This window comes from Etheostoma cragini, chromosome 11, assembly GCF_013103735.1.
Source record: "Etheostoma cragini isolate CJK2018 chromosome 11, CSU_Ecrag_1.0, whole genome shotgun sequence".
Classification (NCBI taxonomy): Eukaryota; Metazoa; Chordata; class Actinopteri; order Perciformes; family Percidae; genus Etheostoma; species Etheostoma cragini.
In genome coordinates, this window is record NC_048417.1 from 11,875,667 (window position 1) to 11,891,385 (window position 15,719).

At 39.9% G+C, this 15,719-nt stretch overlaps 3 protein-coding genes across 5 annotated transcripts in view; 1 reads left to right on the forward strand and 2 right to left on the reverse strand.

Moving 5' to 3' along the window:
• Window positions 1–763, reverse strand: part of sytl5 (synaptotagmin-like 5) — a 36,079-nt gene extending 35,316 nt beyond the window's left edge. For all 3 annotated transcript variants that reach the window (XM_034886271.1, XM_034886272.1, XM_034886270.1), the window contains exon 1: window positions 599–763. The gene's annotated coding sequence lies outside the window, so the exon portion shown is untranslated. The remainder of the gene's footprint in view (window positions 1–598) is intronic.
• Window positions 764–1,359: 596 nt separating this feature from the next.
• Window positions 1,360–3,221, forward strand: dynlt3 (dynein, light chain, Tctex-type 3). Its single transcript, XM_034886372.1, has 5 exons — window positions 1,360–1,521; window positions 1,977–2,018; window positions 2,188–2,311; window positions 2,390–2,467; window positions 2,872–3,221. The coding sequence occupies exons 1-5, from the start codon at window positions 1,495–1,497 to the stop codon at window positions 2,946–2,948; spliced, it is 348 nt and encodes a 115-aa protein (XP_034742263.1). The 5' UTR covers window positions 1,360–1,494; the 3' UTR covers window positions 2,949–3,221.
• A 788-nt stretch (window positions 3,222–4,009) lies between these two features.
• Window positions 4,010–12,017, reverse strand: xk (X-linked Kx blood group (McLeod syndrome)). Its single transcript, XM_034886313.1, has 3 exons — window positions 11,563–12,017; window positions 7,120–7,382; window positions 4,010–5,970 (listed from the first exon to the last, which is right to left on the reverse strand). The coding sequence occupies exons 1-3, from the start codon at window positions 11,805–11,807 to the stop codon at window positions 5,042–5,044; spliced, it is 1,437 nt and encodes a 478-aa protein (XP_034742204.1). The 5' UTR covers window positions 11,808–12,017; the 3' UTR covers window positions 4,010–5,041.
• Between the last annotated feature and the right edge of the window lie 3,702 nt (window positions 12,018–15,719).

Below are 15,719 nucleotides of genomic sequence, written 5' to 3' on the forward strand. Positions count from 1 at the left end.
GTAACACCAGTCTGTACTGAAAAGCCCCGGGATATCCTGACGACTCTAGATGAAACTACGACAGACAAGGTCAGCTTGAATTAACAACTGAAATACAATTGGATCATTAACCTAAAGTCACTTTGCTTTAAAACATATATTGAAAAGGTAAAGTTACATCAAACCCACTGCCCTACTTATAATGACCCGATTGGTTTCAAACCTCAATCAGCAAGTTAATTGATGCACTGTATTCTCAGCACAATATTACATTTAACTGAGTTTGACTGCAGGTTAATGAACCGTCGAATCCAGCCAGAGGCAACAAAAGACAAGGAAATTAGCTTTTTGCTGCATTGCACCTGCCAAAACGCTTAACTTTTGCCGGAGAAGTGGGGCTGTCTGGTCCTGCTGATGTGTGACTAATCGTCAGAGGTCGTGGTCGTGACGGTGGACAGACAGCCCTCCTCCACCACCCAAAACAACAAGCAATACTCAAATGCAACAACATGAACTATAACAGCAAGCAGCGGCTGAGTGTGCTATCTATGCCAGAAACACGGTGGTGTGTGGCGTCCCGGCGTGTTGCCGGTTGACCTGCAGAGCGGCGGTGTCTTACCTGGCGGCTGCGGACAGCGGAGAGGAGCAGACAGATGAGCACAGCTGGCTGGGAGAGTTCGTTCAGGGATCAGGGACCGTACTTGAGTGTGTGGGTGCGCCTCGGCACCGTCTGAAGGCAGATATCCACAGCCTGGGTGTTCCCGACAGGAGGGGGCGTGGCGTGCTATGTACGTGTGTGTGTGTGTGTGTGTGTGTGTGTGTGTGTGTGTGTGTGTGTGTGTGTGTGTGTGTGTGTGTGTGTGTGTGTGTGTGTGTGTGTGTGTGTGTGTGTGTAAGAGCCTACATACACGCAATCCTCACAAATCGGCTGACAATGCGACAGTTTCTGCCTCTAATGTTTTTATTCAATACACTTAATGACCCAATTAAACTGCATCATCATAATAATTTTACAGGCTGACTATAATTATTGTATATATTATTATAACTAGCCTACTGGTTGATAGGCTATATAGCCTACTTGTATAAAGCTATATAGCCTATCAACCAGTAGGCTAGTTATAATAAAATAATAATACGCTATAGTAAAATAAATTTAAAAAATGAAACAAATAGTAGGCTACATTTTTAAACATTTTTTAATCATGAGTGGAGGTTTCAATTCAATGTACTGCTGTTTAAACTATTTTATAAACTTGTGAGGACAGATATTTTCAGTATTTCTCAGATGAGTTGGACGCCCTCTGATGTGGATACTAGTCTAGTGTTGTAGTGTCTCACTTCCACCACAGTGAGGCGACATAATACAAAATAATGAAAATCAGTGTTCAGCTTCCGTAAGTGCAGAAATGTCTTTTCTGAGCTCTTTGACTCTTCACAACAGGAAGTAAACAGGAACAATAACCATAACTGAACCGGTTATAATTACGAAAACATACTTCTTTATCAGCAACGATGGAGGAATACAACTCTGGAGATGAGGTTAATTGATGTTTAATTACATTTAATTTAACTATCGAAAGGTCCGCAGTTAACACAACGACTCGGTTAGCTGACAATTAGCTAAACCAGCTAGCTTAGTCAGTTAGCTGAGAATAACTGTTGTTTCAATCGGGGTGTGGTCATGGTCATAAGGGTTACGGTTATAAATGTACAATATTAAAATCCCCAGAAGTGTTTTAACGTCAGAAACAAGAAGTTACAGTGACAAAACAATTGAAACCATTTCCAACGCTTGCTGGTGCAAAATGAATCCTATATTTTATTTACTCACCTGTGAGTCCCTTTCTAACCTCGGATTAGCACACTTTTTTTTGTCAACAGAGACTCTCTGTCCATTTTATTTTATTTTTTTCGGTTCTTTTGTTCATTTACGACAACAACAACCTAGATGACACAAACTAACAATGTTTTCCTTCTTTAAAATTGTGCTGCAGGTTCTCTTCAATGCCGACGAGGTTAATATCTCAATTAAAGAGGTATCTTTTTTTTAAATTCCTGGCAACATTAATAAACTGTATTCTATTGTAAATCCACTCTTTAAGTAATGACAGTCTACATGACTCTCTCTCTCTCTCTCTCTCTCTCTCTCTCTCTCTCTCTCTCTCTCTCTCTCTCTCTCTCTCTCTCTCTGTGATTTTGTCTTAGTGTATCGAAGGTGTTATTGGTGGAGCAGATTACAACCAGAGTAAAGTGAACCAGTGGACGGCCAGTATAGTGGAGCAGTCTCTGACTCACCTGGTAAAACAAGGACGGCCGTTCAAATACATAGGTGAGCAAACTGCCTGTCAACATGACAGGTCGGGATGTATTGTTAACATGATGAGCTCATGTGTCTGATGTTTTTCAGTAAACTGTGCGGTCATGCAGAAGGGCAGCACTGGTCTCCACACAGCCAACTCCTGCTACTGGGACACTGCCACTGATGGTGAGAGATAACTTTTAATGAGAGTTGTTTTTCTTTTGCTCCGTACCAGTGTCAATATGATACCTGAGTTTTGGTACAGATACCAAAACAAAACCTTACTTTAGGACTTCTTTCCTTTATGAAAAGAAGTCAAATTCTCACGTTAAAACTTGTCTTAACACAAGCAGCAGTACACAAACTTATACGATAATCTAATTATTAATTATATCTGGTTTATCTGATTTTGGCATTAACCAATAAGGAACAATACATTTCAGTAAAGAAATACCAATGGTACTGTTTATGTTTCTATTACATAGGTTTTTATTTTATTTTTCAGTTTGTAAATGTCCCACTAAGTGCATACCTTGGTTAGTCCCAATACTACTCCTGTGTAATTTCTACTGCTTGTTTGTGTTTTTCAGGAAGCTGCACGGTGAGGTGGGAGAATCGCACCATGTACTGTGTGGTCAGTGTGTTTGCTGTTGCTGTGGCGCTGTGAGCTGCTCTCTCTCTCTCTCTCTCTCTGTTAACACCATCATGTCTGAAGCTTGAAATGGCATGGTGACCAAGAAGCCATTAAGAATTCTCTGATGATACCTTCTGTATGTACAAGTAGCTTATTTCTCCCCACAGGCTTGAACAACTTAACGTCAGGATAAGTATTGTGGTTTGTAAGTTGACAGCCTGCGTTTGTGTGAGGAAAATCTTGCTAGTCAGGACCAAAACTCAGAATTCAACCCTGAATCAGTGACTTCTTGGGTCATCAAATGTTTAAAAATTCTTTTTTGTAATCTGTGTATAACGTAATGCCGGATTAGTTTTAGCCATGCTAGCAGCAAACCTCTAACAGGATACATTTGGATGTGTGGTGATCTTCTGACTTTTAATCTAGTGCTATCATCAGGTCAAAATTCGGATCTATCCATTACCTGGAATTAACTTAACTCCCATCAGCCTCAGCTCTACTTTGTGATTAGCATGCTGACATTAGTCTTTAGCTTTAAGCACTGCTCTGCCTAAGTACAGCCTCAGGGAGCTGCTAGCATGGCTTTAGACTATTTTTATTTGTCTCCTTCAGTACATTCCCTCATAAAACAGTTGCTGTAGTTTGGTATTTATGAAAAGTCTGACTCTTGTGTTTTAGTAACCATCTGACTACTTGTATAAAGTGTCTCTCCTAGTTGTGTATTTCCAGGAAGATGGGGTTGTTTAATGGTAAGAACGACTAATGCACTTTTTCTAGAACTTTTCCGTAGAAATCCTGGCATACTTGTGGAAAACTAAGTTCAGGAAGGCTCTGTAATAAATTAATTTATTGGAACATCTTCAGTGCAGTCATTTAATGTATTAATAATTCAGTTTTTGCATCTAAATGCGTGTTGATCTCTACAAACCAGAGTGATTTGTTAAACAGACAAAGGGAGATAATTGTTACAATTCTGCTATTTGGGTGTCTGTCCACTAGATGTCAGCACAGAACTGTGTGTAGCAACTGCTTCTCAGCCCAAAAAAAACCTGACAATTTTCACATATAAATATAAATTTATTTAGATTTTTTTTTATAAGGATTTTGTTTTTAAATGACTTTTTATTTTGATCTGTATGAGGATATCCAATTCGTACAATAGAATTTTCAAATTCTTTTGGCTCATCTTATTTGTACAAACTGGAGCGTTCATTTGATACCCGAGGTTGTCATCCCTCTGCTTATATATTGCAAAAAGGAGTAGGTGCAAAAACAAACACACTGACATTCCCTCTTGTTCACACACATTAAAGGTTGAAAATAAGCAAAAATGCTTATTCCAGAAATTTTTAAATAAGATCTAATCAATTTTTGTGTTCACACAATTTGTGTGTGAATATTCTAATGAGACACGCAGACACAGAGCTGACAGAGAAGCATGAATTAAAAAAATGCAAAATACATCCAAATAAAGCATTTCACATCACTGCAGCTGTTGTTCATTAACATTTGAACCAAAGTCATGCTTTACAGTTAGCGTGTTTGGTGATCAAACAGGCTGTGTGTGGAGATTCACATCTCATCGTCAAGCACAAATACATCACAGAAGCAGTGCATATTAATGATAAAGCTCTTATCAAGGAGTAAAAAGGCTGATTGCTTGCAGCCATTAAACTGGGGGGGGGAGGGTCAGTAAACAAACCTATACAAAACAGACCCCCCCACCTCCAAAGAAGTTCATTGAGGCTCCACACATGCACACCTCCATGCCACTATTAAATACAATCAATTTAAATGTATGGCGCCTTGTGATCAGTAGTGCAGCATAGTAGTGGACACAGTTTCCAAAACTAAAGTAACGGTGTCCGTGTTTTTCTTTGTATTAAAGGCTGCGGGATGACAGGTTCGCATGTTGGCTGATGAGACAATTGATGACAGAACACATCTCCAGTTAAGGACACATTTGCTTCATGTAGGAGTAACAGACAGTGGTAGAAAACAGAGTTGAGATGGATATATGAAAGGATTCAAAGTGTAAACTCAACTCGTGGAGGGACTTATGTGGCACTTAAAAGGTTACAGAGTCAGTTGCTCTTCTGGATGGCACGTCAAACGGTTGTGATGCTTTAAGCCTTGCAGGTTACACTGTGGTTAATGTCCCCATTGATTCCGTCACATATATTATTGCCTATTTCATTACTTGTGTCATAGGTTGTTGTATCATTGAGCATGTCATACATAGTTTCATCAGGCATGTCGTCTGTGGTGTCGCTGGATGTGTCGTTGGCTCCATCATTGGCCGTCTCTTGGCATGTGGCGGGGCTGGGTGACTTTCCCATGGGCCTGTTCTGTGGTGAATCAGAGTTGCACATGAGACAGAGCAGAGAGGAGCAGTTCCAGAGACCCTGGGTCATACTGGAGGTGAAGAGCTTTCGACATGGATGACAGAACTGATAGAATACCAGCATAAAGAAGATGGCGATGGCGTAGGCGACCAGCAGCTGCAGCACCAAAAGGGGGGCACAGGTGAACTTGTAGAAGTCAGTTTTATAGATGAACCACAGCAGCAGCAGCGAGGCGTTCTCCACAAAACGCAACATGTAGTACACCGCCACGCGGTACCAGTTCTGGGACTTATTGATGAGGTCCGGGTCGTTGAGTTTCACTTGCACAGCTGACCAACAGAACATGTTGATGCCGGCGTAGAGGAAGGTGAGCAGGCAAAGCACGATGGTGGTTCCCACCCTGGTTAAAGTTTTTTCTATATTCTCAGGGAATGGAGAGTGGCTCTGCCAGAACAGTATCCAAGGGTAGAGAAAGAAAACCAGGAAGTTAAGCAGAACCACAGGCAGGACCCAGAGCTGCAGCACAGAGCTGAACAGAACCAGAACCACCACACGGGTGGCGATCTCAAAGCTCCTCCACAGGAAAATGCACAGATAAGCCATGGGGCGGACGTCCACTTCATAGTCATCATATTTGATCTTAATGGCCAGGATGTTGCAGCGCAGCGCGCCGTACACAATGGACAGGAGGGAAATCACCATCAGTGTGCCTGAGATTGAAAAAGAGAGACAGAAATATGAGCACACCATCAAGTCTATCCTCTGCAGTTCAGGTTTTTTTCTTTGAGTAGAAGCTTTTAAACTCGGTGTGAAAACTATTTTGAAAACTATCACCGGTGCCTAAAATGTAGAAATATTAAGTGATAGCTCACTAAAGATCACTTAAAATATTATTATAAAACTGTTCAGCCAAAGTAAGGTTTCAGTGTTTATTCACACAATGCAAAGAAAAATGCAAGAAATAAAAGTCTGTTATTGGCTGCAGACATAAATAAGATACTGTGTAAAAAAAGCCTTTTCAACTGTTTTTCTCAGCTTGTCTCTACATGATTTATGAATAAAGTTACTATAAATAAACGTCAGAGGTTTAAAACAACATTCAAGTGCCCATGTAGTTGGTTAGGAATTCACTATTTTTCCTCCTGTGCAGAGCTGCAGAAAAGGCATTGTACCAAAAAGAGTGTAATTGGGGAAAAAATACTGCAACTCTGGATGATACCCACTTGATTCCACAAACTAGACGGCTCCATTAACTTCAGATAAACATGAGAAAACACATAATGAAGGGAGCTTTTAATTACCAGTATAAACAGTAGGGATAATTACAGTGAGCAAAAAGAGTTTTTTTAAATGTACAAATGGGGACTATTGTTTTAAGATGGACTTAAGTATATCCCTTAAGGGCCCTGAAGCTCACATTCACCACATTCCGGTTGTTAAATCAGTAAGCGTGAAATAGAAGTGTCAGACTGCTGGGTGCAGAGGAAATTAGATTTATACTTATAACATCTATTTATTTGGTCCTAATTTGACATCCAGATGTCCTAGATTGACTTTGGGTGAACCTTTAATACGTCTCTCTTAGTAATAGAAATGCTGGCTCCTACTAAGAGTTGGGCAGCCAGATCTGCAACAACTGGCAGAGAGAAACACTGTTTTCCTGCCTCGATTTCAGAGAGGCAGTTACATAACACCACTTTGACTCATAAAAACAACATCCTCTTATTTCCAATATGGCACTCAACTGATCAGGCCACATCATGCTGGAACTGTGGACAGGCGACGGGGGATTGAAGGTACATGTGACCGTAACATCAAAGAGTCACACACATTTAAAGTACATGTCTCGTCCTCCTCACCTCTTCCAATGGAGACCCCCTGCTGCAGGATGCAGATGTAGAGCTGCAAGGTGAGCTGAGGGGCAGATCCCAGGAAGGCCTGAATGACAGAGGTGCGGGCGAAGGCTGCACGGTGTGTAAACAGTTTCCCCTCCGCCTGCCCCACCTGCCGTTCCACCTCCTCAGACTGACCCCCGCGAGGTATCTGCTTCTTCCTGGTGATGCTGACATACGGTTCCTCCACGCGGCCCACACTGCCATAGATACAGAACGCCTCTAGACACCTGCAGGAACAACAACAGAAGGAGACCATTATGAGCTGCAGATTCCATGAACAGCTGCACATACGTATCTTCACCTTATTCATTTATTTGTAGATGATTGTTTTTGTTTGTGTTTATTAGGCTCGCCATTAGTTTAATCAACACAGAGGCTCTTCCTCCTGCTGTCAACACACGACACATTGGCAGACAAAATCACATAAAAACACAAGCTTACAATAAAAACAGAAAAAAGACTTTACAAGAGTTCTCAGGCTCAGTTGGGCTTTGAGAGAAACGCTAACATGATGACATCGACAAGGCCAATTTGCTGAGGTTTAACAGGTTTAATGTTTACGGCCTTCATTAAGCTGTATCAATCATGTGTTCTTGAGAGTTCTTTTGTTCTTGTTTTGCATTCTGTTGTACTGGTTTTACTTCACAGAAAATTGAAGCTATTTAGGGATGCCTTTGATTAATTCCTTAATGCTTTAGTCTATAAAATGTCCATCTCAATTTTCTATAACACAAGGTGACAACATTGCTGATGAATTGTAACCTGAGAGGTGTTTTATTTTTAACACTTAATGTTAAAATCAGTAATATCTATTGGTATGTACAAGATGCACGCCAACATTTACAGTAGCTTTCTGTTATTGCACATGTCTAAAGAGATAGTCCCTGTCAGAAAATGAGTGTGGGTTGAGGTGAGGTCAATGCAGTGCTCATACACACGCACAGTGCCAATAAATCTGCAAGGCAGGAGGATTTAAGCCAGAGGGGTGCTGAGGGACAAATGGTTTATGAGCTGGAGTGCCACTCACAGTGAACACCTCTCTGACCTGATTAAAAAATACTAATAAATAAAGTGTGAAGGTTCAACTTTTCAGATATTAAAAAAATAACCAAAATGTAATTGAAGAACAAAGATTAGTCCCACACTCCGTCTCGGCTGAGTTCAGTGTGTTGTCAGATGAAGGGGTACTACAGATAACAGACAGTTAATCATAACTTAAAGCCACTAATAATTTATATCAGTAAATTACTTAACATCTACTGTCACTGCAATATCTAGAATATACTGTATGAATATGCAATTACTGGGTGGGACACAAGATGTCTCTTACTTCACAAAAAAGTCCAGTCTCAGTGTTTGTGAGCAGGAGATTCAAGTTTCCATGACACTTTTCTAAGTTATATATTAGACTATTGGTTTCCAACGTAGTCACAATATCAGCTGGCACGTGTCGTCTTTAACTCAGATTTAAGGTGGGCACCAAGGAACTTTTACCTTTTAGCAGATAAAAGTGAAAAGAGTCTTCTAGTGTCAATTCTGCACATTATTCTATGTAATTACTTTCAAGTAGGAACGCAACTATTATTTTCACGGTTAATCAATTAGTTATTTGGTCTATAAAGGATGAGAAAATGGTGGAAAATCTGTGTTTTCCAAAGTCCTAGAGCCAATCTTTAATGTCTTGTTTTGCCCACAACCTCAAAGATATTCAGTTTACAATAAAAGCGGGGTAAAGAAACAAGGAAATATTTACATTTCGGTAGCTGGAATCAGAGAATTTATAACTTTACTTTCTTAAAAAAATGACTCAAAACAATTAATACATTATCAAATAAGTTGGTGATTATTTTAATAGTTGACATCTAATCAATTCATCTTTCAGCTCTTCCAAGGGAAGTAACTATGCATTAACTATATCTATAACTATGTATACTGTGTATTACGCTCTCTTGAAGCAACAGAGAAAAATACATTTTTGAGTGGAGGTGCACTTCAAACTGTATAAAAGCTGCAAAAATGCCAGCAATGTACTTTTACAATAACAGACAGATTAGACTCCATTTTTTTGATGGAAGCACCATTGTCACTGCTGGTATGACAAAAAATGATCAGAACTCTGTTTATGACTCTGTTTATATCATTACAAGTGTTGTTTAGCTGGAAAAGGAGAGGAAGCGCAGCTGTGCTCTAAGCAGTATAGACGGACATCTGTGTTGTCAGAGATAAGGGGCCGGGGGTGACTGTGCTATTCTTAGTTCTGCTCTTCACTAAGGAAAGACGTAGAAGTCTGAACAGTAATCATCTCAACACACTCGAGGGGAAACAAGCATGGCAGGGTCAGATCCACAGAGGCCGCTGCTGGGGAGTCAACATGCTGCAAGAGATGTTTGTTCAACTAGCTGACCAAGAAAACACTGTAGGTGCTCCTTGCTCGTTGAAAATACAACCATCTGTATCAGTTGCTAAGTTTAGATTCTCAAGTGGAAGGCTTACTGAAAAGTGACAAGCCAGAAGTGCCAGTCCAACTTGTTCAAAATATTGTATTTATGATGATATAAAACAGAGAAAGGCAGCACACTTTACATTTGAAAAGCTGGAAGAAGTGCATAATAAATTACTTACTTAAGTGATCAATTAATAAAATAGCTTGTTAATTTTCTGTTGATTGACCAATTGATTCATTCAACTAAATAAACTATAAAATAATATACTATTTGAATGGCTTGTAAAACATCTGAACATAGTTGAAACTATTTGCTAAAGCCAAAATTGATACAAATAAACAGCTTGTTTGGAAGCTTGAACTGAGGAACATTTGGGCTTTGTGCTTCAAAAGAAACTAAAATTCCACTTTAATAAGCACTGGTAGTGACAGCATGTGTAGAAGTAATTATATATTAGCTATCTGAAATAAATAGCATAGGATATATATATATATATATATATATATATATATAAATATGTAAAGAAAAAACTAAAAACTAATCCGGATTTAATTAAGTCTGTAAGCCTTTGTGTTGAATGGAATCATTTCACTTTGATCCGAGGGGGACCTTTTGTTCAGAGGCCAGGATGGCTCGGTCAAAGTTCATATCTTAACTAATCGAAGCACCTTTGCTTTGACTGAGCAGACAATATTGATCCTATGCAAATCCAATCAGACATACTTGGGAGTTAAATGTCTTCTCTGCCTTTGTTTATACTGTTGTTTATTCTGTTAATTTCATAAAATTTAAAATTAAAATTCATAAAAGAAACTGCCTGTTCTTCTTTTATATAGAAAAAAGTGCCCGCACACAAAATTTGGATATGTTTTGGATATATTGTGTGGGATCCCTGTACATTTTTTAACAGTGTATTTTGTCTTTGTAGAAGTATGAGGAATATAAGGATGTAACCAGTTTGGGGTATTGCTCTTTGTCATGTTGTCCATTGATGCCTTTTTTCAGTAAGATAGTTTTTGTAAGCTAAAATGTGCTCCTTATTTTGATTCATGTAGCCTTTTTTTTTTAATCTACTCCGTGTTTTATAATGTTTATTCCTGTGACCGTGCAGTTATATGCACGGTGGTAAAAAAGAAAACGAAAATTGGTTGCAGATTAATTCACTGTAAATCTACTGATAATGTGTTCCCATTACAGCAGCAACTAACTATTATTATTATTATTTTTTTTTTTTCAACTAATTGCCAAAAACTCAAATTCTCTCAATTGAAAAGCTGAAATCAAATTTTTGTAATTCCTTTCTTGGAAAATGACTCAAATGATTAATTGATTACCAAAATACTATACTAATCAATAAATTGACCAATCATTTCAACTCTACTTTACTTATTACAGGAGATGATTGGCACCACAGTCATTTGTCCTGCTATGCAGTGTTAGGCTCCTATAGCTGAGGCACATGGACAGGTCAGGCCAGGGGTTTACACAGAAAGCACATATGCTGAAAATGATCATCCCTCAGTGTGTAACAATATGTCAGATTGTTCATGTGACTTAATATGATTTCAGACAGAAAAGTCATGAATAAATCAGCTGAAAATGATCCAACTGGGAAAGAAATAAGCATACATAGACAGCAATGGCTGCCAGCTGTGTGGACATTTAACATATCGATAAGCGTATTGCTCAGCCTATAATGTCTAAACTCAACGACACACACACACACACACACACACACACACACACACACACACACACACACACACACACACACACACACACACACACACACACACACACACCCCACTATGTATGTAGCCAGCCAAAGACAAAAGGCCGGAGAAAATGAAAACAGCCGCATGTGCGCAATGCATTCATCAAACCGTAAGCAGCTTATGTGCAATCAGGCCGTATTTTTAACGTCAGAAATCAACCAGTGAGGGACAAACAAGCCAGCACTGACCTGACGATGGGTCCAAACTGCAGGATGTGCAGCAGCAGGACGAGTGGTCTGTCTCTGCCGAGGTCCCGGTGGATGAAGGTGAGGGTCAGCTGCACGAGCACAGATGGTACGAGCGTGAAGAGGAGCGTGAGCCCTTGCCAGATTTGGTCTCCAGCTGAGCGGTATGTGGAGCTGAGGTAGAGCGCTGCCGTGGTCTCGGCCGTGAACAGAGACACCGACACAAAGATGGAACTGGGGAATCGCATCCTCACTCACTCCGCCATTTGGGGAATGTGGCTTCGCTCACGTTCCACACATCCATGCCGTTTCCATCGCGCAGTCGGTCGGTCACCCGCCGGAGAGGACGGCGTTGTTTCAGGCACCCGCCGCTGCCTCCGCAGCTCATCCGCAATTTAGTGCAAGGCAGAATGTTGTCACAGCCAGCTGTTCTCCCGGAAAGAGTCTGCGGGGGGCGCACGGGCGCTGAGAAGCGCCTGTCAGTGAGAAGTGACGCCCTGCAGACAGTCATTGTTGCATTACTTTAGGCTATTAATCATACAAGTAATAAAACTACTAGAAAAAGGTGGTTCATTGTATTATTAAAATGTTTTTATTTGGGATATAAGAAATGAGTTTCTGCAAAGCTAATTTGGACTATCAGCTCCACACACACTCTCTGCGTTTCTCAGTATGGCTGTGTTCAGAAGATTGTGTCACCCAAGATTACCTCTTCTGAACCTCTTCAACGTGTTTTTTAAATCCTCCGTGTCCTCCTTGGCTACTAGCAACTGCGTGGAGGAGGTGTGGGGTGGTGCCCGATCACGGAAAGCTTGATGACGCGCCGACAGTGTTGTTGTCGATACTTATTTAAGTAATTCATGGATTTTATTTGGTAAATCTCATTCTGAAAATAATTTATTTATTCATTATTAAAGTTGGAAACTACACGACTCCGCCAAGCTTATGTAAGAAATGATTGCATTTTTTAAAAGTTTTAAAGTGTTTCAGTTGCGTTGTGTGCTGCCATTATGTTTTGGTCAGCACAACAGTTTTGCACTTTGGTTGTATCAATTTTTTTTCTATTGAAAACTATGTTTTACACTAAATGTTACATTATTTATAGTAAAAATAGTGCAATGTCATTGGTCTGTTACCCTTGTTTATGTGGAAAGACCTATTAGTTTTTAAGGCCTTGCTATCATTAAGAAATCCTCTGTCGACTGAAAATTTTTAAAACTAAGGGTTGCATTAAAAGAAAACATTTTTAGTCTCACAAACCTGCAGTCTACTCTGTTAATTCAACACAAGGTAAAAGTCCTGACAAATCTCACGTGTTGAAGACATTTAAAGATCCCCACGGTTTACACAAAACATAAAACATACAAACAGCTTTCACACCACTAGTCCTGTTCTTCCAGCTCTGATCACAGTTTCAATCCAGGTTCCTAACTCTACCAACCCAGCTGTCAGAGGGAAGGAATGGTCTCCGTCCAGGTCAGCGAACAGCAGTATGCCTCTCAAATAAAGATACTGAACAGAGGGAACTCCAGCCTGCAGGAGGTTGACCAGGAAACAAACAAACAGTCCCCAACAGGCCTTCAAACAGACAACGCAAATTCAAAATATACAGTAAATCACTGTAAATTAAATGTTAATACCCATAATGCAATGTTTATTACAGTAACGAACTTAGAAAAGAAAATTAGGGTATTTTACTGGGCATTTTTTGGTAAGTAACTGTAGAGATTACAGCGAAAGTCTAACACTTTGTAGACATTCATCACTGAGCCGGAGCCTTCCTCAGTGAAGTGGACTCTGCAACTATCTTTAAGGAAAAAAGAGTGGAGAGACATGAATGGGCAGTGACATTTTAAGTTAATAGATACACATCACTGAGAACGCTGAAGTCATGAATTTTGGGGTATCAGGAGAGAATTGCATTCTTTAGACATGTTGTGTACCACAGTCCTCTTCTTAGTTTAGCACATTAGCCTTCTAACATTAGCTAATCAACACTAAACACAATGTACAGCTGAGGTTGATGGGAATCATTTGACCTGATGATGGTGCCAGATGAAAGGTTTAGGAAATTAAATCAAATTCATCCTGACAAAGGCGTAATTGTGTGCACCAAATTTAATGGTAAACTATCCAATATTTATCAAGACATTTCAGTAAAAAAAGCTCATGATGGCGCCAGAGGAAAAGTCATTAGATCAGCGAAGCAATTAAAATTCAGCCACTGTGGACTATTTCACGTCAATCTATACAAATGTGTTCATAGTTTTTGAGATATTTTATTTTGAACTAATGTGGTCAGACTGTGTGGCTGAAATCTTAATATCAACTTGGGCTGTTCATTTCTATTTTTTTACTGCTGGAGCTTGCCTTGACCTTTTGACTGCAGTAGCTTTAAAATCCCGACTTCAGCTCTGTGAGGGACCTCTTGGCTCTGAGCCTTGTACATTTTAAATTTAGACCTGCTCGTGTCACTGCAGGAACAACTAATCTTCTCCAGGATATAAAAATGTCAACTCATTTTTAGTCTCTCAGCCTTCAGTTTATCATCTTTACCACCAGGCTCAACGGCTGCTGTCCATGGTGCTGAAGGAAATCTCAAACATGCTATTTAATGTTTTGTAAAACACATACATACTTAAATAATTTTAATTGTTTGGAGTTGATTGAAAGTAACCCTAAAACCTATAAGTGTGTATTACTGTTTTAGCTTTACTCAAGTATTTTCCTTTGCTGCCACTTCACACTGATGTGGGGTCACTCAGAGCAACTGCAGAGAAACAGACCATGAGTAGGAGGCTGGCGATAATGGACAATGGCCGCCACCCAATACACAGCACGCTCTCTAAACAGAGGAGCATGTTCAGTGGCAGACATCTGTCACTGTCATGCTCAACAGACAGGTCTAGGAGGTCCTCTGTCCCCAGGGCCATCAAGCTCTTCAATACCACACAAAGTAGGAGGAGATAAATGGAATTTTCAGCATGAGCCTGTCTCTCTCAGCCCCCACCATTACATCACTCTGTCTGCTGTACACGGTTGTATTGGCTAGTTGCACCCACAGTTTGGAGTGTGGTCATAATATCTACTTCTTATAACTTATTTCCTGTTATGTTTTTTTCAATCACTGCATTGTTCACGTTTGCACTACCACCACTGCACACACTCTACCATAGCACCTCACATGGTCAGTCCACACCACACCTTTGTAATCACTTCACAAATCGTTAACTTGTCACATTTCTGGGAGGGAGTTTTATGCATTTGAGATATGTGCGTATGTGTGTTTGTTGTGTTATGGTTGTCTGAACATTCAGATTGAGTTTGTGATAGTTTGGAGGGGCCCAGGCCCTAGGTTGGGAAACTACTGTACTACACTATGATTGTATATGAAGAAGTTAAAACTACACCTTGAGCAGTTACACCAGTACAATTCAGCTTATAAATTAATGCACCAACTATCTAATCAAGTCATAAATTATAACAGATCAGGCCCAGGGGACATTTTACTTACTACTTACTTTACTAAACCACGAAGCACGTAAAAAACTTCAGATGTATCACAGGTGTCAGCCGTGTTCATGGCGGCTTTATTCCCACTGCGTGGCATTTCCAAGTTGATCAAACTGGTTATCTGAGTCGAGGTTGTGTAAGAGAAGCTTTGAATCACCTTTTTAATTTGAAATTAGGTTATGTTTGGGCCCAAAATTAAAAAGAAAGACACAAAGACGACAAATGTCACGGGCATGTACGTAAATGTGAAAACAAAGGTCATCTTATGAATGTAGAAATAATTACATTTTTGACCGCTAAAAAGGAAAAATGAATGCAAATTCAAAAGACTTTTCTCTGTGTTTATTTTGAAATGGTAAGACACAAAGGCTGAGGATAATGGAGAGAGAGGGAGAGAGAGGGAGAGAGAGATGGCAATGAGGTCCTCTAGACATCAAGGGAGAACAGAAGTGGATGCAGTGGCACTCGAGCTCTGAAAAACATAATTTGTTTTAACGTGGTCCATCTACATAATAATTGAAATAGCCAGCAGTGGAATCAGTTTCAGCTTTTGGAGTTTGCTTCTGTTTGTGAGTTCAGATAAAAGCCTAGTTCAAGTCCATTTTACTTTGATGGACATTTTGCTGTCAAATTACATACATGGGGGG